We start from the raw sequence: 25,310 nt of genomic DNA, 5'->3' as shown, positions 1-25,310 counted from the left end.
TTGTACTGCCCAGTTGCTGGTTTTGGTAGATAATAAAGTTCATTTGGACCAATTGTGCCTTTGTTTAGTATTTGCTGTATGAGATGTGAACTGAGCTTTCATTAGTGACAATTATGTCCCAGCAGGCATCTGCTATCTGATAGAAGCCTGCTTATTGGCTGATGGTACTGAATCATATTCTAATATAATATTACTGTCCTCCCAAAAGTATTGGCACAGCAGCCTTGAAACAGAATGACTGGGGTGGGGCTTGTATTTCCCTTTGTACATCACGTAGACCCCTTACCTATTAAATATAATGGAAGAGATCATCATCTCCTCTGTAAATAGAAGCATTGTAATGAGAAGGCCATCTCACAAGTGCTGTCGTTCCCCAAAATGTTATGCATTTCCTATCAATAGAGAATAACTAGGGGTGCATCATCTATTCCCATTAACTGCTCAGGCCCCTTGACTAGGAGCAATAAGTCCCACAAGTGCAGAATAAATGGGTGGATTTTTTTATTTTCTTTCGCTTTCCCAAGAGTTTCAGCACTGGTGACTGTCAATGCTGGCACATCATTCAGTGACTTGCCTGTCACCATTGCAGGCATCATTCACAAACTCATTTTGGAGGTTAAAAGTACAAAAGCCCAACCCAGGTATTCTGCCTGGGTAGTACATGGATAGCATTAGGGGTGCCACTGCACCTTTTTAAAATCTGTTGCCTATTTTTGAAGAGGGGAAAGAGGGAAGAAAACTGCTTTTTAATGATGAAGTAATGCGCCGTCTTTCACACTTTGTAAAGTGGTCTGTGTTGAGAACATTGTGAAAGTACGGTAAAGTCGTGGTTAAGCACAGGCAAACTGATGGACTAATCAATTAGCTGATTAGTGAAGGCATATTTACACGGGTGGTATGAATAAGACCCACTAAGTATAAGAATAATTCCAGAGGTTAATGCTGCTTGAATACTTCATTTATGCTTTGGAAGTGAAAGTTTCCAGTCTCTTCTATTGGAGTGGTTTTAAATGCTGAGTGCTCAGGTTGAAGGAGGCATGGCAGGTGTGGAACTTGAGTTACGAGTTTGATCTGATCCAAGGCACATCTTTTGTATCTAGTTCAATTGTAATGCAAGTTTCATCCAGGGCGGTAGTGGAGCTGCATGGTTATAATTACACGTTTAGCAGTGTGACTGCATGGTTTGCATAGTTCTGGTTGGGCATAAAGGAATATTATTATTTTTTTATTATTATTTATTTATTAGCAGACACCCTTATCCAGGGTGACTTACAATTGTTACAAGATATCACATTATTTTTACATACAATTACCCATTTATACAGTTGGTTTTTTTTTACTGAAGCAATCTAGGTAAAGTACCTTGCTCAAGGGTACAGCAGCTGTCCCCCATCTGGGATTGAACCCACAACCCTCCGGTCAAGAGTCCAGAGCCCTAACCACTACTCCACACTGCTGCTTTCTGTGCTCTGATTGGCTGAAATGACCTTGAAAGGTGCTGTAACAGACGTTTGGTTACGTGTGGGAATCAGCTGAGAGAACAGAGAGACACAGAGGGTTTGATGTTGAAACGCCGCTCAGACGTCCTGGTTTTATTATTTACACAGGGGGTGCAGTTGTTGGTGGCCGCCACTAGGGTACCTGCAATGGTAGCCCTAGTGCAGGAGGCAATGTACCCAAATGCACAAGAATACAAAACAAAACCAAGTAGCCAAGTGCTACTCCCACTAAGAGGGAGGTCCTGCTTCAGGAACCTTCTCCCTGCACAAACTAAGTAAACTGAGGAGGGAGTAACTGTTTGCGGTCCTATGTTGGACCAGGTCCGACATTAAAATTTTCCCCTTCTGGTCCAATGTCGGACCCTGTCCGACATCATCAAAAAGGTGTCAAGCACAGGTCCTTAGTCATTTTTTCTCCGGAAAAAGCAGAGAAAAGCTTTCAATGATCGAGAGAAGCCAGAAAAAAATGGCGGAACTGAGCAATACGCATAGTCCCTTCACCACAGACACAACACGGACATAAACAAACAAGATAGCTGCTTCCGCATCCAGCGCTCAAAGAAAGTCATGGACATTTGCCAAGCTTTTTGAGATGTTATAGTAATAAAATGATGACTTGGATCGCATTATTGAGGAGTTTGGTGATAAAACAAGTGATCAAGAGATGATTTATCAGTATTATTATTTATTTCTTAGCAGACGCCCTTATTCAGGGCGACTTACAATTGTTACAAGTTAACACATTATTTTTACATACAATTAACCATTTATACAGTTGGGTTTTTACTGAAGCAATCTAGGTAAAGTACCTTGCTCAAGGGTACAGCAGTGTCCCCCACCGGGGATTGAACCCACGACCCACCGGTCAAGAGTCCAGAATCCTAACCTCTACTCTACACTGCTGCAGTATGCACAACTATGAAGAGATATGTGATAAATACAGCGAACAAGGGGTGAGGAAGGGCTGGAGATGCAGTACTGAGTGTCATGTTGATATGCAGTGCCTTTTAAACCTGTTTTGCTGTGAATAAAATTACCTTTATACAGTGTGTGTAAAATAAACAGCTGCTTGTGTGAAAATAAATTAGACCTGACGTGGCTGACAGGCGCTGAATCAATGGACCGCAAAGGGTTAAAATCCCCTAAATGAACCCCTACCTTAAAGTTCTAACAATTATCCAGGTTTCACATGCAGTGATAATCCTTAGCACACCTTGGTTCCACACACATCGCAAGGGTTCTCCTCTTTCACCTCCAGGCTTGCAGAAAACAAAAGTACAGCACCAACAAACCAACCAACCAACAAACAAACAAACAAACAAACAAACAAACAAACAAACAAACAAACAAAGAAGAACAAAGAAACTGGTTTTCAGCCTCTTTCTAAAGGCAGGTGGGGTTAATTGATTGTCAATTCTTCAATTGCCAGCTGGCCACCTGCTGCACATTCCTTTCAATTAGACAGGGAGGGGAGTCTAATCACCCAGCCCTGCCTTATCTAATCAAACAAAATTACATTTTCTTTACAAACCACCACCAATACACTCTTTTTACAGGTGCATACTGTACATGCACAGTACATGCATTGAAATAGCAAAGCAAGGCAAGCATCAACATTACTGTGCAAATGCAGCATGAATACCTTCTTCATGAAAAAGATAGTTCATTTAAAAAGAATCCATTACAGTAGCTGTTTATTTAGTTAGCACTGTGCGGACAGGGTGTCTTGCTGTGTGCTGTCCCAACTGTTCAAACACAATGTAAACCCAACTGGAAATAGATTGTGTGTACAATGCATTTAAATGTGTACATATCAAACACAATGATGAAACATACGCTCAAAAAAGCAATGGCTTTTTAATGTTATGTTAAGTGGTTTTATTCTTTTCTATTACCTATTCTGTACATTTCTTAGAATCATCCCTAACTATGAAACACTTAATACATCCCATGACAAACATTTCAAACAGGATCCTTTCCCAATAAATTCATTACGTTTCTTTTTCTTAGAATGATAATCGTCTTCCGAATGGATAAGTTACAGGAATGGATGTTATACTAATGAGGAAGAATGAAATCCAAATTCCCCACAGCTAAAGATACAAAATGATCTGCACACATGTGCTGCTAACCCCTCCAGCTCATTCTGAGCATCTGTACAGAACTCCGTCCTGTACAGATGATGTGCCGTACTGCCTTGTAAAAAGCAATAGATTACCGTACAGTACCTTCAAATGAGGTCGGAGATCTACACTGTATTCTTATTTATATAAAATATAAACATCTGGCATAAACACGATATGTCATGAAAAACCATTACTTACGTTGTTAATGTCATGGGTGTTTGATTCCTATTTTACCCCAGACCTTTATTACTAAATATTTTGGTATTTTGGTATGAAGTTGTGTTTCTAACACCTCCCTGCAACCCTATATTTTAAGAGATGACTCATATACCGCATAAGGTTCAGTCAAAATGCCACTGCTAAAATTAATAAGTAATGAATGTCTTTGAGCACACTATAAATACTTCATTCTTTCTTTTAAACATCATTGATAACACCTTTCATTCTATTGACGGAACTTTTTTTTGTCAGTTTTACTACTGAACTAATACATTTACCAGATGCCAGGCTAAATGACATGTGTTGAATCATGCAGAAGCAAAGACTAAAGCTGAAGGAAAACAAAGCCACTTTTTCAGGAACAGTGACTTGAAACCTGGTTCCAGGAGACCTAGTTTGAGGCAGCTTTGCTGTATCAAACCCCAAGTCTCCCCTGGTGTGCCATGCAGTGGCCTGAAACCTAGTCTCCTGAAACCAAGTTCCAAGCCACTAAGTGACTTCTTGTTCCCTCAGCTTAAGACCTGTCAAATCTGTGTGTTTCACAGAAAAAGTTGGTTAATAAAAAGATGACACAATTTCATTCTGGTAAAAAAAAAAAATGGAGACCCACTGTTATTTTCTCTTATTTTTACAATGAAATATATCAAATACAATCAAAGATTCATTACTATTTTTTTTTTTTAAATTATTATTTCCATAGGCAGGCATACAAAAAAAAATCAGTATATAACATTACATAAATATCTCTTTTATGTTATTAATTCAATTGTTCAACAAGTTTTCATGTGTTGAACAATTGAACATGTAAATAATATTATCATCACACAAAAAAAAAGACCTTTCCATGGATGTTATAAACATCATAAATACGTACTCAAAAACATAGAGGCCTGCTGTATAATGAACACTCCCTTTAAACAATGAGGTGGCTTCTAGCTTGGGCCACTCCCAGGCTGTCTGTTGTGTGTGTTTAGAATGATCTGTTATGTGTGTTTAGAATGATCTGTTGTGTGTTTAGAATGATTGCTATGCATTGCTGTCAACACAGAGTCTGCTAGTAGACCAGAAGAACAAGAGGTTCTGAATGTTGATCGTGAAATAGAGACCTATTAACACAACAAGGTGGTAGAAAGCAAAGTGTGGGTATTATTATTATTATTATTTTATTTAGCAGACGCCTGTTCAATGAGAAACGTTTTATTGATTCCTGACTCCTCTCGCAACATTCGGCATTTTGATTAGAGCATGTGAAACGAAAACAGCTAGTCAGAACTGATTTATGTCCAGCGATATGTTAATTAAAATATCAAAGCAATCGCAATTATGTTGAAAAAGATATTACAAGAATACATACAACAAAGCAGGGAACTAGGGAAAGTGATGCGTTGTGTTTGAAACCCTACTGCCAGTTCGGTAACACTTTACTGACTTATATAAATATGATACAGACGTGCTCAAATTTGTTGGTACCCCTCCACAAAAAACGAAGAATGCACAATTTTCTCTGAAATAACTTGAAACTGACAAAAGTAATTGGCATCCGCCATTGTTTATTCCACATTTAATAGAAATCAGACTTTGCTTTTGATTTTTTATTCAACATAATATTGTAAATAAGAAAACAAATGAAAATGGCATGGACAAAAATGATGGGACCGCTAACCTAATATTTTGTTGCACAACCTTTAGAGGCAATCACTGCAATCAAACGTTTTCTGTAGCTCTCAATGAGACTTCTGCACCTGTTAACAGGTCGTTTGGCCCACTCTTCCTGAACAAACTGCTCCAGCTGTCTCAGGTTTGATGGGTGCCTTCTCCAGACTGCAAGTTTCAGCTCTTTCCATAGATGTTCGATAGGATTCAGATCAGGACTCATAGAAGGCCACTTCAGAATAGTTCAATGTTTTGTTCTTATCCATTCTTGGGTGCTTTTAGCTGTGTGTTTTGGGTCATTATCCTGTTGGAGGACCCATGACCTGCGACTGAGACAGAGCTTTCTGACACTGGGCAGTATGTTTCGCTCCAGAATGCCTTGATAGTCTTGAGATTTCATTGTGCCCTGCACAGATTCAAGGCACCCTGTGCCAGGCGCAGCAAAGCAGCCCCAAAACATAACCGAGCCTCCTCCATGTTTCACTGTAGGTATGGTGTTCTTTTCTTTGAAAGCTTCATTTTTTCGTCTGTGAACATAGAGCTGATGTGACTTGCCAAAAAGCTCCAGTTTTGACTCATCTGTTCAAAGGACATTCTCCCAGAAGGATTGTGGCTTGTCAATATGCATTTTAGCAAATTCCAGTCTGGCTTTTTTATGTTTTTCTTTCAAAACTGGAGTCCTCCTAGGTCTTCTTCCATGGAGCCCACTTTCGCTCAAAAAGCGATGGATGGTGCGATCAGAAACTGACGTACCTTCACCTTGGAGTTCAGCTTGTATCTCTTTGGCAGTTATCCTTGGTTCTTTTTCTACCATTCGCACTATCCTTCTGTTCAATCTGGGGTCGATTTTCCTCTTGCGGCCGCGCCCAGGGAGGTTGGCTACAGTTCCATGGACCTTAAACTTCTTAATAATATTTGCAACTGTTGTCACAGGAACATCAAGCTGCTTGGAGATGGTCTTGTAGCCTTTACCTTTACCATGCTTGTCTATTATTTTCTTTCTGATCTCCTCAGACAACTCTCTCCTTTGCTTTCTCTGGTCCATGTTCAGTGTGGTGCACACAATGGTACCAAACAGCACAGTGACTACTTTTCTCCATTTAAATAGGATGAATGACTGATTACAAGATTGGAGACATGTGTGATACTAATTAAAGAAACTAATTAGTTTGAAATATTGCTATAATCCAATTATTTATTATCTTTTCTAAGGGGTACCAACACATGTGTCCAGGCCATTTTAGAATGTCTTTGTAGAATAAGCAATAATTCATCTCTTTTCACAGCTTCTTTGCTTTATTCTATGACATACCAAAGGCATGCAAGTATACATGATAAAATAGCTTTTAATTTCATCACCTTTCAGGAGGAATGAAGCATTATTTCAATGAGCTGTAAGGGTACCAACAAATTTGAGCACGTCTGTACCTACATATTTCAAGGTTACATGTAAGGGGTAAGATTTAATGGAATTCCTCGAAAACTTTGGACAGTGATTAATCTGACCTAAATTATTAATTACACTACAAATCAATAAGAGACCAAGGAAACAACAACATTGGCTAATTTGAAATGATATTTGCAATTTGAATTAAGAATCCATCAATGAATAGAGTGCATATACAATCATGTGTTGATAAAGACAAACTTTGTTTTGTTTTGTTACAGTAGATCACCCAAACAGTGATCTTCACATACGTTTTATTATGTGGGTTGTACAGTGACTGCCACAGGTCGTATAGCCAGGGGGGGCGCTGGTTCGTGTCCTGACTGAGCAAAGTTGCTGGTCTTCACTTCCAAAGGGTGTTGCATTGGCTCTGGCGCTCCCGGTTCTTTCAAGCTCCTGTGTGTAAAGAGGCGACAGGCTCCAGTTCTCCTGTATGTCTGTATGGCTTTCAGTTCAATCGCACTCTGTGGTTTGGACAAGACAAAGAAAGCCCTTAGAGCTATTATTTGCATAGATAAAAGGGCTTCAGTGTCATTGTTTCCTTTGCCTCTGTAGGCAGCTCCTGCTAAAGTGCAGCTTTGTCCAGGCCTCAGTCTTGTTTTATGCCTTCATAACCAGCAGTTAAATAAATGCAGATCGCTTGGATATTGCAGGTAGCAGAACAGCCTGGCCAGTTGCCCTCTCAGCCCATTAAGTGCCATTGTCCACACTTGAGGGCAGTCTACTTTGTAATTGTTTTGCAGCATTTTTAACTGGCAGCTACCTGTTATTTAAATATTCTCTGTATCTGCTGTTATGGTAAATGCAAAATTTAAGTGTAATGTATCAAATTGCATAAGCACAGTGTGTATTTGGCACTGTATACTGTCTGTAATGTTTCTCTTTGTTTATCCAGGCTACTGTTAATCCTCGACTGTCATTTAATTTTTTAATGTTAGTGCTTGTGAGTCATTGTTCATGAAAGGTGAGGGTCTGGCAATGGCTACAGCCAGCCAGGCGTCATGAGAACTTCCCTTCACAGCTCTGCAAGCAAGAGACAGCAACAGTGCAGCGGTGCAAATGGTGAACGAAGAGGATAACATTGATTTTGAGGGGGTTTGTGTGACTGAGGGTGCTCTGCTGTTGGGATTAGATACTGCTTTCCTGCATACAACTGCACCTGTGGATTTCAATATACAAGGTGTAGTAAGAGGTTAAGAACTCCGACCTGAAGAGTAGTGGGGCAGGTGGAATCCACCCAGCTCCTTTCATCTGTGTGCTGAGGTGCTTGTGAACTCAGACCTAAAGGACTGTGCCACCTACCCCCTTTCTTCTTCCTGAGCCCAAGCATCCAGTTATACGTTAGCAGAGTTAACTGTGAGTTTTCTGAATTTATATTTTGTTAATGACTAGTGTGAGCCGTGGCTTTATCTCTCTTTTTGAACCGAAAGCTAAAGATAGTCATTATCTCTTCACTACAGAACAATCTGTTATATTTGGATTTTCATTTTGTTCGCATTGTGGTATTCTGTGAGGTATTCACAGCAACGCAGCTCCAAAGCATTGTCAAAATGTGTCTTGCTTTTTGTTTACATTAAAGTGTGTAATCCACACTACATTTTAAAAATACAATTCAAAACACGAGTACTACCTACCTCAGATTGAAAACACATTGCTTTTTAAACATATTTAAATGGTATTCACTTCACATTTCCACATAGTCAAATAAATCATTTAAAAAGATGTCAAATACATGGATTTGTATTGAGGTGCTTATTAATGTTACTTGCATTTAGTGTTTTCTGTGACTGTAAGGAGGCTGATGCAACAAACAACAATGACAACTTTTTAAACAAAAGATGATTTTAAACTCTTAAAAAACGTTTTAAACCAAACGGCCTGCCACGAGCTGTATGGAAAAAGTAATATATGTATCAAGTCTTTTTAAAAGCGTGCAGAGGATAGACAGGCAGGACACAGCAGCTGTAGATTGACTCCCTGTTCTTTGTTGGATCTGTCAGGACTGTGGAAGATGTGGGAGATGCAGGGGACCCTGCCCATCGCTACATACTGGGAAGAGACGGAGAGAACTGGCCTGACCTCATCGGATCCAAACAGACCTCCATCTACAGCACAGCCCCCTCCTCAAAGGTCAGTTGCAACACAGGGACACCTTGCTTTAGGGCCCCCACAGTATAAAGACCACATCACATTTTTTTATTATGGAAGTCATTGTAAAGTTACCTTCACTATTAAGCCACCCTTTTATTTGGTATTAATGCCCTTACCGAGTGTCCCAGAGAACAGTTTGCAAATGAGAAATCTAAAACCAATAACATCTGGACTGGCTAAACTGCTCATTAACATGTTAAATAAACTGGCTGAAATAACAATGTTTTAGATACTCATAATCCTAGAATACTATGAAAAAGTCTCCTTCAGCAGTAATAAAGAGGTGTCACTGTACTTGAATGGGGACTAATGATCAAAGCAGGTCAACCATGATGTTAAACACTTACACGGTCATGATGGGTGACTTTTTATGAGGAGTAATACGATGAAATGGTTATGATTGTAGACAAAACTTGAGATAGGAAGTCATATTCATAGCAGCTATAAATCACATGCATTCGTTATTCAAGGATTACTAGTAGCTGCAGGTATGGAGTGATTTCGGTCATACAGCTTTATTAAGGTTAAGGTTATCACAGATTTCACGATTTCTCTGAAATGAACCCAGTGCGTACAATGCAATCCAAATATAATATGCAGTTTCCCATGAACATTCCCAATTTCTGAAACATGGTATAAATATACATATTATTAGCACTTCAAAATAAACACAGCGATCGTTTGCCTTATTGACGCTCTGTTACACTGCATTAGGAACCTGGCAGCTGGTTTAGTTTGCTTCCCTGAACATGTAGCATAGAGCTGCAGGATTTCTTTAAACCAGCTGCATCAAAGATGGGAAATATGCAAAAAAATCACTCAGTTCAGTACAAGAAGGGGACACTTCACATGTCTGTTGTAATTTTTACATGTATTTATTTATTTTGTTTGATAATCCACTGATGGTAAAAATAGAAAGTCTTCAAAATATTACTGTTTTCCAGTAGAGCATTTAAATATTTGGGAACATTTGTGTGTAATAACATGATACATTTTGAATGTGACAATGCTATTTTTTTCTGCTTTAATAAATATTATGTTGAATTGTGACATATCTTGAAATACCTATTTTTAGACCGTGAAAGGCTGTGAAATTATTATTTTTTTGCACCGTGAAAAAAATACATGCCTAATCATAATACATATAATACCACAATGCAATATGCAAAGCGAGTTCTGTGATTTTTCACAGATACTTGATGCATGTTTCACCCCTACTTGAGTGATAAAACAATAAGAAGCTACAGGAGAGAAGGGGTTAAACTGTGAGGAGTCGTCTTGTGTGTTGTGCTGTACAGAGAAGTCAGAAGTCAGGAACAGGGAAGCTGTTTTACAATTTCCCATCTACATCAGCTCTGCTATAACCAATCAAAGGCACACAGCTTGCTTTTCCAGCCCTCTGTGCAAATATCTGCTGATCATGTATTTGCATGTTGGTTTAAACGAATAGTCCTTGTTTTAGGTGAGTTAAGGCACTGTGACCTACATTGAAGCACAGTAAACACAGACTGTTGCCTAAATACAGTCCAAGCCAGCAGCAAAACAGCTATGCAGGTTTGTCAGTAAGGTGATAAATATTGAAGATCAGAAGCCACACCTTACTCGGTTTGAACCTCTTCAAGCTGGCCAGAGAGAACCCAGAGCCCTTATAAAAAATAGCACTGTGTGTCAAAGCACAGTGAAAGCATGGCAAAGCATAGGGAAGCAGTGTAAAACTCAGAGGTGAGGTAAATCATATATATAAAAGAAACATGGCAAACCATGATAAACTATGGCAAAGGCACAGTATTCTATAACTATGGGAAAACTGCAAATTTACCTTGGTAATCTTATACAGGTTCTTGGTGACTTAGATGCCCTTGTTATGTAGCGTACATTATTGGCAGTATCAGATTGAGGTGGCTGTACATCCATACGTCTGTATATCACACTTACATTATTACATGGATCTTGAGAACACAAGACATTGTCCACATGCTGTAAAGCAGTCATTTTAATATGCTTCACCGTGATACTAACACCTCCTTGTATTACGTCATGATATATCACACACAGTATCTAGTTGTCATTAAACTATTGCCTCAGCCTGTACTATTCTGTGCATGCTGTTGACATACGACATGGTTAGCAACTTTTCCATCAGATCGATAGCTCTAATTCTGTTCCTCCCTTAATAATCAACACATCCATTTTGATCTGCTAATTCGTTTGTACAGCTGCTCTGAGGTGAAGCTGCATATTTATTAACTGCAGGTGGCATGCACGCTCTTGCTATTAACATGGCTTGCACCACAGCTGTAAATAATAAAGCTATAAACGACTGTAGTTTAGACAGATGTACATATCCAGTACTAATCATAAAATGTATTACAGTTCAGAAAACATGCATGAGTTTGTTTTGAATTAGTACTGTAGAAGAAAACAGATTGAAGGTTAATGTAAGTCCAGAGGCTTGTTTGCATAGCTTTACATTCAAATAAAAATTGGTAGTGAAAGTGGAGGCAATAATTATGTTTTGCCAATACTAATAAAATAGGAAATAGATTTGAAAGCCATGCCTCCTTTTAAAGGGGAGGCAGTGGCATAGCATCCTGATTTGCACACTTGCACACCGATCACTTGGGAAATGCTCTTGGATAGGGCTGCAGTGTAATTCGCTCTCAGCACTGGAAAGAAAGCATACCTCCCTTGCCACACTGCCCTTGTTGTTTTTAAAGCAGGATGTGCCAGGGGATTGCTGCAGGTGGCAAGCTGTTACGCTGAGTCGCTCTGATTATCTGAGAGCCCTCGGGGGAGAAGGAGACATCAGACACTCTGCTGGGTCTCATCTGTGATCTCATCTCGGTGCCGATCACCACTACAGTGCCCTCAAACACACATGATTACTATGAAAAAAAAAAGATTAGTTCATGTATTAGTAAGCTAGTTCTTAACAGTTAAAAAAAAAAGAAATCCTCTTAAAATAATGCGTGACCAAGATTTTTAGAACACATGTATAGGTCATGATAAAAACACAGGACAATTTCACCAGTGCAAATGTACCACAGTGAGCTCTGATCAAGACAGTATCGATATCTTGCAGTGACTCAGTCAGCCGTGCAGAGTGTTGTTTTCCCTGAACTAACAGCGTTGACGAGTGGATATAGCAGGTGCTTTAGTACAGAGAGGGTAAACACAAAGTGCCTGCTCTCAGGGACAGGAGTAAACACAGCCTCATAGGGCAGAGATAGCCACGCCCACATCCTGCTCCAAAGAGGCATGTTGAGCCAGATTCACAGAGCTGGGTTCTTATTTGTCTTGTTTTCATCCCTACCTGCCCCTGTATACCTTGTTTTTTAGACTTTTCTACAAACCCCTCCAATTTACTTGGAGTTGTAACCAAGTAAATTAATAAAAAGTATTTCAGTCATTGTAATAAGAATGATTACAAACATCGTAAAAAGATAAGGAGACAGTAAAAAAAATTAATGCAATGGGAAGCTGCTCTGTAATATCAACATGCATTACCTGCTACTTAGGGGAATTACATTGAAATGAATGGAGGATGCCAAGACTTACGCTGTATGTAAAATGTCATTTACTGTTCTGGAAAATAAGCAGCAGGTACTATATATTGGATAATGCATGCAAATTCCACCCATTGATAAACTCTTCAATTCAATTGTACAAAATTAGGCTCCGTCTGCTATGATAATTTACCAATGTAAAAAAAAAGAAACCCAATAAGAACGAAAGTCACATTAGACCAACGGTGACGCTGTTTTAAACGTGGCCCCTCATGTCGCTGGATCTTTACAGCTTGGAGGCATCTCTGGATTTTAGAAACGGCAGGCAGGCAGGCTTTGCTGTTCTGTGAATGGGAGCATTTGTGACGTCTGTTGAATGTAGATTCCGCTTGTCATGTAATGAAGGTTATATCTTCAGAAGCTGTGAACCAGATGATTAGCAACTGAAGACTATATCTTGTGAACCACAGAGCACATCCTATATGCTTACACGGGGGCGTGGGCAAGGAGGGATATACCATATTCCTTCGAATTTAAGATGCCCTCGAATGTAAGCCCAAATTTTCCCTCCCACAATTTGAGGAAAAAATAAAACCTAAAATAAATATGCATTTACAAAGATACAACCTCAGTTACGCATATGGAGGCAGTTTTGTGTTGCTTTTCATTTCCAGTCATGATTACTCACACCTGTTTTTCTCCCAATTTGTGAACTGAGATATTGCTGAGCATGTCGAAAAAATAAGGGGTCTGATCAGCATTTCTGATCTGTCCAAGCTGGTGCTGTTTGTTAGAAACGCTGAAATTGTAAAAACTTCTCTTTGAATTCCTCATGAAGCTAATGACTCTTCTTTGAAAATGGCTGCCTGTATGTGATGGATGATTTGAGATCGGGCAGTAACGTTTTGGTTCATCTTTTCTCGTCACGTTGCTGTTACTCGGGTAGTCAAGTTTTTTGTTGGTGATTTTAATACACGCATAACTACTGTACTCAAATTTAAGATGCAGGCTATTTTTGAGAAGCAAAAAAATGGTTTAAAAAAAAAAGTATGTCTTAAATTCGAAGGAATATGGTCCTTCTCTAGGTCATGATACCTGCTATGGATGATTTCAATCTGGGAATGTATGTGACTGGCTTTCTTAGTACAGTGACCTCAGGGTGTATGGATGTTCACTACACTGTGCAGGAGTTCTACCTGAATAACAAATCAATTTTGGCAGCAGCAGTTCATTTTTTAGTAACTTGCTTAACAAGCTAGCCAAGGTTTTATAATCCTTTCCCCTCGTAGTATCCCCAGCACTGGTATTTGGTGTTCTTTTCAAATAGCGCTGTAAAATTCATTTTAAACTAAACATAGTATATTGACCTATACTGTAATCGGTGACCTGTATAAACTTGTTGGTTGGACATTTTTCACTTCTCGGAGGACGAAGCACTGTTCTTGTTAACGACCTGTAGCAGTGCTTAGAAATGTCATTTCTGAATTTGGTAGTTTCCAAGGTACGCACAGAAATTAGTAATGTATTTACTTGGCTTCCTCTTCCTGGAACCATAGCAAGCTGCTCTATACAAATGTATTGAATAGCTCTGTCGGCACTGACTGAGTGCAAGGTGCCATCACTGTATGTGTGAAAGGGTGCCCTCTGCAGGATACAAATGGGTATGTCACCCCTAACTTAACCCCTTAAGGTACACAAGGAACCGTGTGGTTGATCCCACAGTTTCTTCTTAAAATACATTTGAGAGTCACTCACGAGGAAAGTGACAAATTGGATGACCAGATCCAGCCTGTCAGTACATTTTAAACTCTGTTTTGTGCACCTCATTGCAAAAATAAGATAGTTAGCGTAATTTTAAACGTGGAACCCATATATACCTTAAAGGTTTGAACACTCAGATATTGTATACAGTGGTACTAAAAATGAACAGCTAATATAATAGAACAAGTAATATAATTTGATTAATGTTACAGTTGTAGACCTAGGGGTGTAGTTTTAGGTTCTGTTATTTTGTGTAAGGATTTAAAGTCTGGGTTTGTAAATGGAAATCTGTGTCTTAACTTGCTTTAACATTGTGTGTAAAGTGGGGTGTTTGTGTGCTTGATTTGGTTTGTTGGAATTTCGACTGAGCATATTGAAGTTATAAATACAAATTATATACATTTTAATCATATAAACTGGAATAGAGAAAATAATAGGAATTAATAATAACCAATACAGAAAAAGAACTGTTATTGGAATACAATAAATGTCTGTTGTTTGATATTGTAAATAGGTAATTGCACGAAAACCAATACAAATATAAAAATAAAGGCCACAGCAAAGCACCATTTATCGCTGAAGACCTGGAAGACCTGGTTCTTCAAGCTGAGGGGTTCAGTTCTGTGTGTTCATAACGAGTGTGGAAGACCTGGTTCTTCAAGCTGAGGGTTCAGTTGTGTGTGTTCAGAACGAGTGTGGAAGACCTGGTTCTTCAAGCTGAGGGGTTCAGTTCTGTGTGTTCAGAACGAGTGTGGAAAACCTGGTTCTTCAAGCTGAGGGGTTCAGTTCTGTGTGTTCAGAATGAGTGTGGAAGACCTGGTTCTTCAAGCTGAGGGGTTCAGTTCTGTGTGTTCAGAACGAGTGTGGAAGACCTGGTTCTTCAAGCTGAGGGGTTCAGTTCTGTGTTCAGAACGAGTGTGGAAGACCTGGTTCTTCAAGCTGAGGGGTTCAGTTCTGCGTTCAGAAAGGGTGTGGAAGACCTGGTTCTTCAAGCTGAGGGGTTCAGTTCTGTGTGTTCATAACGAGTGTGGAAGACCTGGTTCTTCAAGCTGAGGGTTCAGTTCTGAGTGTTCACAATGAGTGTGGAAGGCCTGGTTCTTCAAGCTGAGGGGTTCAGTTCTGTGTGTTCACAATGAGTGTGGAAGACCTGGTTCTTCAAGCTGAAGGGTTCAGTTCTGTGTTCAGAACGAGTGTGGAAGACCTGGTTCTTCAAGCTGAGGGTTCAGTTCTGTGTGTTCAGAATGAGTGTGGAAGACCTGGTTCTTCAAGCTGAGGGTTCAGTTCTGTGTGTTCAGAACGAGTGTGGAAGACCTGGTTCTTCAAGCTGAGGGTTCAGTTCTGTGTGTTCAGAACGAGTGTGGAAGACCTGGTTCTTCAAGCTGAGGGTTCAGTTCTGTGTGTTCAGAACGAGTGTGGAAGACCTGGTTCTTCAAGCTGAGGGTTCAGTTCTGTGTGTTCAGAACGAGTGTGGAAGACCTGGTTCTTCAAGCTGAGGGTTCAGTTCTGTGTGTTCAGAACGAGTGTGGAAAACCTGGTTCTTCAAGCTGAGGGTTCAGTTCTGTGTTCAGAACGAGTGTGGAAGACCTGGTTCTTCAAGCTTAGGGTTCAGTTCTGTGTTCACAACGAGTGTGGAAGACCTGGTTCTTCAAGCTGAGGGGTTCAGTTCTGTGTGTTCAGAACGAGTGTGGAAGACCTGTTTCTTCAAGCTGAGGGGTTCAGTTCTGTGTGTTCAGAACGAGTGTGGAAGACCTGGTTCTTCAAGCTGAGGGGTTCAATTCTGTGTGTTCAGAACGAGTGTGGAAGACCTGATTCTTCAAGCTGAGGGTTCAGTTCTGTGTGTTCAGAACGAGTGTGGAAGACCTGGTTCTTCAAGCTGAGAGGTTCAGTTCTGTGTTCAGAACGAGTGTGGAAGACCTGGTTCGTCAAGCTGAGGGTTCAGTTCTGTGTGTTCAGAACGAGTGTGGAAGACCTGGTTCTTCAAGCTGAGGGGTTCATTTCTGTGTGTTCATTATAAATGGTTTGATTAACTCAATGAAACCTCCACCCAGGTGCTAAGCAGTTAACTGCTTCATTATACCACCTGGGGTAGAATGGTCCTGCAGGACCAGAGGTGCCAGTGCCTAGCGTAGCACAGAGCAGTTTATTACCTGCAAAACAAAAGGTAACTCTAGATGATCCAAAGTGGGACTAGATGGCCAAAATTGGGCTCCATCTGCTATGATAATTTTCCAATGTAAAAAAAAAGAAACCCAATAAGAACGAAAGTCACATTAGACCAACGGTGACGCTGTTTTAAATGTGGCCCCTCATGTCTCTGGATCTTTACAGCTCGGAGGCATCTCTGGATTTTAGAAACGGCAGGCAGGCAGGCTTTGCTGTTCTGTGAATGGGAGCATTTGTGACGTCTGTTGAATGTAGATTCCGCTTGTCATGTAATGAAGGTTATGTCTTCAGAAGCTGTGAACCAGATGATTGGCAACTGAAGACTATATCTTGTGAACCACAGAGCACATCCTATATGCTTACACGGGGGCGGGGGCAAGGAGGGATATACCATATTCCTTCGAATTTAAGATGCCTTCGAATTTAAGACGCAGCCCAGATTTCCCTCCCACAATTTGAGGAAAAAATAAAACCTAAAATAAATATGCATTTACAAAGATACAACCTCAGTTACGCATATGGAGGCAGTTTTGTGTTGCTTTTCATTTCCAGTCATGATTACTCACACCTGTTTTTCTCCCAATTTGTGAACTGAGATATTGCTGAGTATGTCGAAAAAATAAGGGGGTCTGATCAGCATTTCTGATCTGTCCAAGCTGGTGCTGTTTGTTAGAAACGCTGAAATTGTAAAAGTTTCTCTTTGAATTCCTCATGAAGCTAATGACTCTTCTTTGAAAATGGCTGCCTGTATGTGATGGATGATTTGAGATCGGGCAGTAACGTTTTGGTTCATCTTTTCTCGTCACGTTGCTGTTACTCGGGTAGTCAAGTTTTTTGTTGGTGATTTTAATACACGCATAACTACTGTACTCAAATTTAAGATGCAGGCTATTTTTGAGAAGCAAAAAAATGGTTTAAAAAAAAAAGTATGTCTTAAATTCGAAGGAATATGGTCCTTCTCTAGGTCATGATACCTGCTATGGATGATTTCAATCTGGGGGTGTATGTGACTGGCTTTCTTAGTACAGTGACCTCAGGGTGTATGGATGTTCACTACACTGTGCAGGAGTTCTACCTGAATAACAAATCAATTTTTGCAGCAGCAGTTCATTTTTTAGTAACTTGCTTAACAAGCTAGCCAAGGTTTTATAATCCTTTCCCCTCGTAGTATCCCCAGCGCTGGTATTTGGTGTTCTTTTCAAATAGCGCTGTAAAATTCATTTTAAACTAAACATAGTATATTGACCTATACTGTAATCGGTGACCTGTATAAACTTGTTGGTTGGACATTTTTCACTTCTCGGAGGACGAAGCACTGTTCTTGTCAACGACCTGTTGCAGTGCTTAGAAATGTCATTTCTGAATTTGGTAGTTTCCAAGGTATGCACAGAAATTAGTAATGTATTTACTTGGCTTCCTCTTCCTGGAACCATAGCAAGCTGCTCTATACAAATGTATTGAATAGCTCTGTCGGCACTGACTGAGTGCAAGGTGCCATCACTGTATGTGTGAAAGGGTGCCCTCTGCAGGATACAAATGGGTATGTCACCCCTAACTTAACCCCTTAAGGTACACAAGGAGCCAAGTGGTTGATCCCACAGTTTCTTCTTAAAATACATTTGAGAGTCACTCACGAGGAAACTGACAATTTGGATGACCAGATCCAGCCTGTCAGTACATTTTAAACTCTGTTTTGTGCACCTCGTTGCAAAAATAAGATAGTTAGTGTAATTTTAAATGTGGAACCCATATATACCTTAATGGTTTGAACACTCAGATATTGTATACAGTGGTACTAAAAATGAACAGCTAATATAATAGAACAAGTAATATAATTTGATTAATGTTACAGTTGTAGACCTAGGGGTGTAGTTTTAGGTTCTGTTATTTTGTGTAAGGATTTAGTCTTGGTTTGTAAATAAAAATCTGTGTCTTAACTTGCTTTAACATTGTGTGTAAAGTGGGGTGTTTGTGTGCTTGATTTGGTTTGTTGGAATTTCGACTGAGCATATTGAAGTTATAAATACAAATTATATACATTTTAATCATATAAACTGGAATAGAGAAAATAATAGGAATTAATAATGACCAATACAGAAAAAGTTACTGTTATTGGAATACGTGGGCAGCAGTGTGGAGTAGTGGTTAGGGCTCTGGGCTCTTGACCAGAGGGTTGTGGGTTCAATCCCCAGTGGGGGACACTGCTGTTGTACCCTTGAGCAAGGTACTTTACTTAGATTGCTCCAGTAAAAACCCAACTGTATAAATGGGTAATTGTATGTAAAAATAATGTGATACCTGTATAATGTGAAATAATGTATAATGTGATATCTTGTAACAATTGTAAGTCGCCTTGGATAAGGGCGTCTGCTAAGAAATAAATAATAATAATAATAATAATACAATAAATGTCTGTTGTTTGATATTGTAAATGGGTAATTGCACGAAAACCAATACAAATATAAAAATAAAGGCCACAGCAAAGCACCATTTATCGCTGAAGACCTGGAAGACCTGGTTCTTCAAGCTGAGGGGTTCAGTTCTGTGTGTTCATAACGAGTGTGGAAGACCTGGTTCTTCAAGCTGAGGGTTCAGTTCTGAGTGTTCACAATGAGTGTGGAAGACCTGGTTCTTCAAGCTGAGGGGTCCAGTTCTGTGTGTTCACAATGAGTGTTGAAGACCTGGTTCTTCAAGCTGAGGGGTTCAGTTCTGTGTTCAGAAAGAGTGTGGAAGACCTGGTTCTTCAAGCTGAGGGGTTCAGTCCTGTGTGTTCAGAACGAGTGTGGAAGACCTGGTTCTTCAAGCTGAGGGGTTCAGTTCTGTGTGTTCACAATGAGTGTTGAAGACCTGGTTCTTCAAGCTGAGGGGTTCAGTTCTGTGTGTTCAGAACGAGTATGGAAGACCTGGCTCTTCATGCTGAGGGTTCAGTTCTGTGTGTTCAGAACGAGTGTGGAAGACCTGGTTCTTCAAGCTGAGGGTTCAGTTATGCGTGTTCAGAACGAGTGTGGAAGACCTGGTTCTTCAAGCTGAGGGTTCAGTTCTGTGTTCAGAACGAGTGTGGAAGACCTGGTTCTTCAAGCTGAGGGTTCAGTTGTGTGTGTTCAGAACGAGTGTGGAAGACCTGGTTCTTCAAGTTGAGGGTTCAGTTCTGTGTTCAGAACGAGTGTGGAAGACCTGGTTCTTCAAGCTGAGGGTTCAGTTCTGTGTTCAGAACGAGTGTGGAAGACCTGGTTCTTCAAGCTGAGGGTTCAGTTGTGTGTGTTCAGAACGAGTGTGGAAGACCTGGTTCTTCAAGTTGAGGGTTCAGTTCTGTGTGTTCAGAACGAATGTGGAAGACCTGGTTCTTCAATCTGAGGGTTCGGTTCTGTGTGTTCAGAACGAGTGTGGAAGACCTGGTTCTTCAAGCTGAGGGGTTCAGTTCTGTGTTCAGAACGAGTGTGGAAGACCTGGTTCTTCAAGCTGAGGGGTTCAGTTCTGTGTGTTCAGAACGAGTGTGGAAGACCTAGTTCTTCAAGCTGAGGGTTCAGTTCTGTGTGTTCAGAACGAGTGTGGAAGACCTGGTTCTTCAAGCTGAGGGTTCAGTTCTGTGTTCAGAACGAGTGTGGAAGACCTGGTTCTTCAAGCTGAGGGTTCAGTTCTGTGTTCAGAACGAGTGTGGAAGACCTGGTTCTTCAAGCTGAGGGTTCAGTTGTGTGTGTTCAGAACGAGTGTGGAAGACCTGGTTCTTCAAGCTGAGGGTTCAGTTCTGTGTGTTCAGAACAAGTGTGGAAGACCTGGTTCTTCAAGCTGAGGGTTCGGTTCTGTGTGTTCAGAACGAGTGTGGAAGACCTGGTTCTTCAAGCTGAGGGGTTCAGTTCTGTGTTCAGAACGAGTGTGGAAGACCTGGTTCTTCAAGCTGAGGGGTTCAGTTCTGTGTGTTCAGAACGAGTGTGGAAGACCTGGTTCTTCAAGCTGAGGGGTTCAGTTCTGTGTTCAGAACGAGTGTGGAAGACCTGGTTCTTCAAGCTGAGGGGTTCAGTTTTGTGTGTTCAGAACGAGTATGGAAGACCTGGTTCTTCAAGCTGAGGGTTCAGTTCTGTGTGTTCATTATTAATGGTTTGATTAACTCAATTAAACCTCCACCCAGGTGCTAAGCAGTTAACTGCTTCATTATACCACCTGGGGTAGAATGGTCCTCCAGGACCGGAGGTGCCAGTGCCTAGCGTAGCACAGAGCAGTTTATTACCTGCAAAACAAAAGGTAACTCAAGGTGATCCAAAGTGGCACTAGATGGCGCTTTTGCTTCTATATAGGCACTTAGGCACTTCAGCAAAGACTAAAAACAGTATCTGAGTAATTGTTAAGGCTCTATTTTTTTCACTGTAAACAATGGCTAATTTCATTGTATTTAATATTTATTAATGCAGAAAACAATAGTGTTGTCACATTCAAAACTGATAAGAGTTTATTACACAAGAAATGTTTATAAATATGCAAATGCTTACCCAGCTCTCCAGATAAGGTGTTTGGGTCATTGAGTAATTTACTCTCCAATTTAGACACTATGTGGTGTATTTTGGGTGAGTAAAATGCAACATTACTTGAAGTCATGAGTACTTCCAATAAATACTGTTCATACTTTAATGATAACTTGTGGGGTATGCATCAACTACAGCCTTACATTTTAACTACTGCACAACAACGTGGTCTTATTTAGTCCTCATGTAATCCTGCCTCAATATCACAGTCTGTGAAGTTGCTCCTTTCGATGTAGTTAGCTGCTGCGTTCACCGAGTCTCCTTCCACAAGTACGAGGCTGTTACAGTTTTTTGTTTTTCTGTAAATCTTCCTTTCTCAGACACTTGTGCTCTCCCTTTCCAAGTCGACAGACATGCTCCCTAAAAATGTAAAAACAAAACAATAATATTGTATTCCTTATTGATCACCTTGCTATAGCTATATAAAGCATCTTGACAGACTGGACAATTGCAACCGTAATACCGATCCACAAAAAGGGAGACAAAACCCAACCAGGTAACTACAGACCAATAAGCCTGACTTCTATTATATGGAAACTTATGGAAACTATGATAAGATACAAAATGGAAAATTACCTATAAGGTAACAGTATCCTGGGAGACAGTCAGCATGGTTTTAGGAAAGGGAGATTGTGTCTAACTAATCTGCTTGATTTTTTTGGCGTGGGTGGTGACGTCAGCGTCCTTGAAGCAGCACATAAACAACCAATGGTACTGGGCTGAAATGGCCGCAGTCATATATTTATTAAACAAACACATTTACCAAATACAAAGAAAAGGGCACATTGCCCAAAGCAAAACAAACACAACGAATACCATACGTTACTAAAACAAGCACCTTTCAACTTTGTAGTCATGGTAGCATTCACTCTCTCTCTGTCTCTATATTTACTTCTTTCTCCTCAGCTCTCCATTTAATGAGCCCGGAGTGGGTCCTTTTATATTCTGTGGCTGGAGCCTTAATTACCTATTAATCAAATAATGACCTTATTAAGGCTCCAGCCACATTCCCACAAGGTTTTTAGGGATGTGGATTTAACCCTATCCACACCACCTAAACATCACAAGACCAGCTTTTTCGCCGGCCCCAAATAACAAATAACAATGACGGACAGCCTTCACAGCCCTAGGCATTGCAGGCGTAGCAGTCCTAGGCGTTGCAGGCCCAGCAGCCCTAGGCGGTGCGGGACAGGCATTCCCAGGCGGTGCGGGAGAGGGCAGGTGCGCCCCCTTCAAAGGCGACGGCAGCAGCGGACCGTCGGGATGTGACAGCAGGGGGGAGCCCCCGGCCAATAAGGTGGCAGCGGGAGCTTCACTTCTCCCCCTGGTAATGGAGGTGGAAGCTGCAGGTAGTCTCCCTCTGGTGGTGGAGGTGGGAGCTCCAGGTAGTCTCCCTGTGACACTCGGAAGTGGTGCTCCCTCTCCTCCGCCACTCTCCTCCCAGGATGGGCACCAACTTGAGGCCTCCACCAGAGGGAAGTATTAGCGGCCCCTCTTAGGTTTTGCTTGGTGGTGCGCCACCTTCTTGGGCGCTGGAGACCATGGCGGGAACATCATGACGTCTCTCCTGGATGACGACAATGGGCACAGCAGGCTGTCTCCCCCTTGCGGTGGATACATAAACAGCCTGCACTGGGGCTGTGGATACTCGTACTCCTGCCTTCTGGGCGCTGGATGCTGGGGAGGTTGCTACTGCTGTCGCTGCTGCTGCCTTCTTTCCATTTTCAAAAGAATAAAAAATACTTTTTCTCAAAAAAAAAGAAAAAAACAAAACCCAAAAATTAAAGCAGCCACAATATTCCTGGTCTGACACCTGGAGGCGCTGTTCTCCCATGATGACACCATATGTGGCAAGGATGGCTTTGAGGGGCACGGGTGGTGACCTCAGCATCCAGGAAGCAGTACAAAACAACCAAAGCTACGGGGCTGAAACGTCTGCAGCCGTATATTTATCAAATAATATAACAAACACGCTTACCAAACACAGAGAAAAGGGCACATTGACCAAAGCAAAACAAACACAAACAATATCAAACGAGTACCTTTCAACCTTGTAGTTGCGGTAGCATTCGCTCTCTCTTTCTCTATATTTACATCTTTCTCCTAAACTCTCCATTTAATGAGCCCGGAGTGACACCCTGGGATCCTTCAAGAAGCTGCTTGATGAGATTTTGGGATCAATAAGCTACTAACAACTAAACAAGCAAGATGGGTCGATTGGCCTCCTCCTGTTTGTAAACTTTCTTATGTTCTTATGACTCTCTCCAAACATAGAATATGTTATTTATTATATAGATCTACCTTCCAAAAATGTGGTTGACAGATAGGTAAATTGGTAGATTAGGTTGGGGGGGACTAAGACAGCACTGAGAAATCCTTACTTTAAAACAAATAATAATTAATTGAAAAGCTGGACTTAATGGTCTCGTGTTTCTGGCAATTCCCAGGTAGGCTAATTGGCTGTCCTGGTATTTGTATGATCCATTCTCTACTAGCTACCGCTTGCAGCATATTAACAATCGACCATTGAGACGAATTACAAGAAGCTTAATAACATGCAAACTCAAGCTGTGCTGCAAAACTGCTCTGCATCTTCATTATGTGTTACATTTAAATACGCGGAATTCATATTTGTACAATGTACGCAGCTTACCTGAAAAACAAGAAATGCTCAAATGTAGAATAAGACATTCTATTTTCACCATTAGTGAATTATCAACAAAATAAAAACATAAATACATGTAAAAATAACAACTGACATGTGAAATGTTCTCTTCTTATGCAGTGTAAAAGGTAGTGCATCAATAAGGAAAACATTTGCTGTGTTTATTTTAAGTGATAACATTTTTTTTCAGAAATGGGAGTTTTCACTGGGAACTACATATTACACGGCAATGGGTACACTTCACGGAAATTGTGAAATCCTTGATATCCGTGGGGGTGGGGAATCAGATTTAGTGTAAAAAGAAGCACTCAGAATGATGGCAAACATCAGAAAAAGGTAAGGGGACAGTGCTCAACTAAGCAAATTGAAGGTACTTCGTCTTTATAAAAAAGGGCAGTGTTCAAGTATTGATGAGAAAGGAAGAAATCCCCACACTTGCACTATGGCTAGTTGTCTGGAATTGTACAATATGATATCTGTAGTAACATGCAGGATATTAAGAGTTAGTAGCTTCAAATGTCATTTGAATTGCTTTTTTTACATTCCCTTCATGGTGTGTGTAAAGTAGCTCTGGGTTCTGGCTTCAATATTAAGTTCTCTAAATCATTTAGCAGGCTGTCAACTTGCTGTGAGCTTGTCTCATTCCATTCAAATCATGTGATATCAAATCATGAAACTCTGCCAGCCCTGTAGTTATTTTAAAAACGCCTGGATGTTATAAATTAACAATGTCAGGTACACCAGCGCGTCTAAAACGGCTACTGCAGGTATACTATACAAAGAAAATGAGTGAAAACGATTGCAAAGTATTAAATAAACTATTTGGCAACTTACAAAACAGCATTCCAAGAACAGTTCTTGTCGTGCTTCCTCAGTGAATGCAAAAGTAATCTGACACCGTAAGTGTGTGTTAACCCAGGATAGAAATGGTGTTAAAAAAGTGTCTACACAAACACAAACTGGTTTTAGAGGTTGGTGAAAAAACTCTTGTTTCATCTTTTAACGGTACTCAGTTTGTTTCAAGTCGAGTGACAGCATGTAACAATTGAAACTGAATTCCCAAACATGCCGTCTTTAACCTGCAACTGAAATCCATTCTGTTCTGCTAAGAGTGGAATTTACTGTTTTAGACCCATAATACAATCTGTATTGATCAGTTTCTTTCTGTACCATTCAGTTGGTAACAGCGTGTGTAAGTGACACATGCCAGAGGGCCATCAGTTAATAGGGAGCATCGTATCTTTCAGATTCGAATATGACAGGTCCTGCTGTGAAGTGAGAGTTGAAGCTACCTGCTGTTTAAATGTTAAGAAACTGTGGGCTGTATTTTCATAGGATCAGGGACAACCAGGTTTCAGAAATAGTCAATACGTCAGGTTCATGTGTCACAGTCTAAACTTGAAGTTGGTCAATTTTGGGTAATATACTACGACTATGTATGTGAAAAAACGTCACTGAATTCCAATTGATTTCTTCTCGATCGTCACAGTGTAGGAATGTATTATTACCAAGGATAGGCCAAGAGGCCTCGTATGCTGCTCAATATCCCCACAGAGTATTAAGTCTTGCAAGTGAGCTTGAACAAGAGATCAACATATTGGAA

General features: G+C 40.5%; 1 protein-coding gene across 1 annotated transcript in view; it reads left to right on the top strand.

The window, feature by feature from the left end:
* LOC117414182 (uncharacterized) overlaps nt 1-25,310 on the top strand; it is an 87,094-nt gene that overhangs the window by 2,749 nt on the left and 59,035 nt on the right. Inside the window, exon 2 of the mRNA XM_034906092.2 lies at nt 8,945-9,074. Coding sequence (XP_034761983.2) covers nt 8,945-9,074 — 130 coding nt within the window. The remainder of the gene's footprint in view (nt 1-8,944; nt 9,075-25,310) is intronic.

The sequence above is a fragment of the Acipenser ruthenus genome, chromosome 25 (assembly GCF_902713425.1).
Source record: "Acipenser ruthenus chromosome 25, fAciRut3.2 maternal haplotype, whole genome shotgun sequence".
Lineage (NCBI taxonomy): Eukaryota > Metazoa > Chordata > Actinopteri > Acipenseriformes > Acipenseridae > Acipenser > Acipenser ruthenus.
This window is presented reverse-complemented; position numbering and strand designations above follow the sequence as displayed.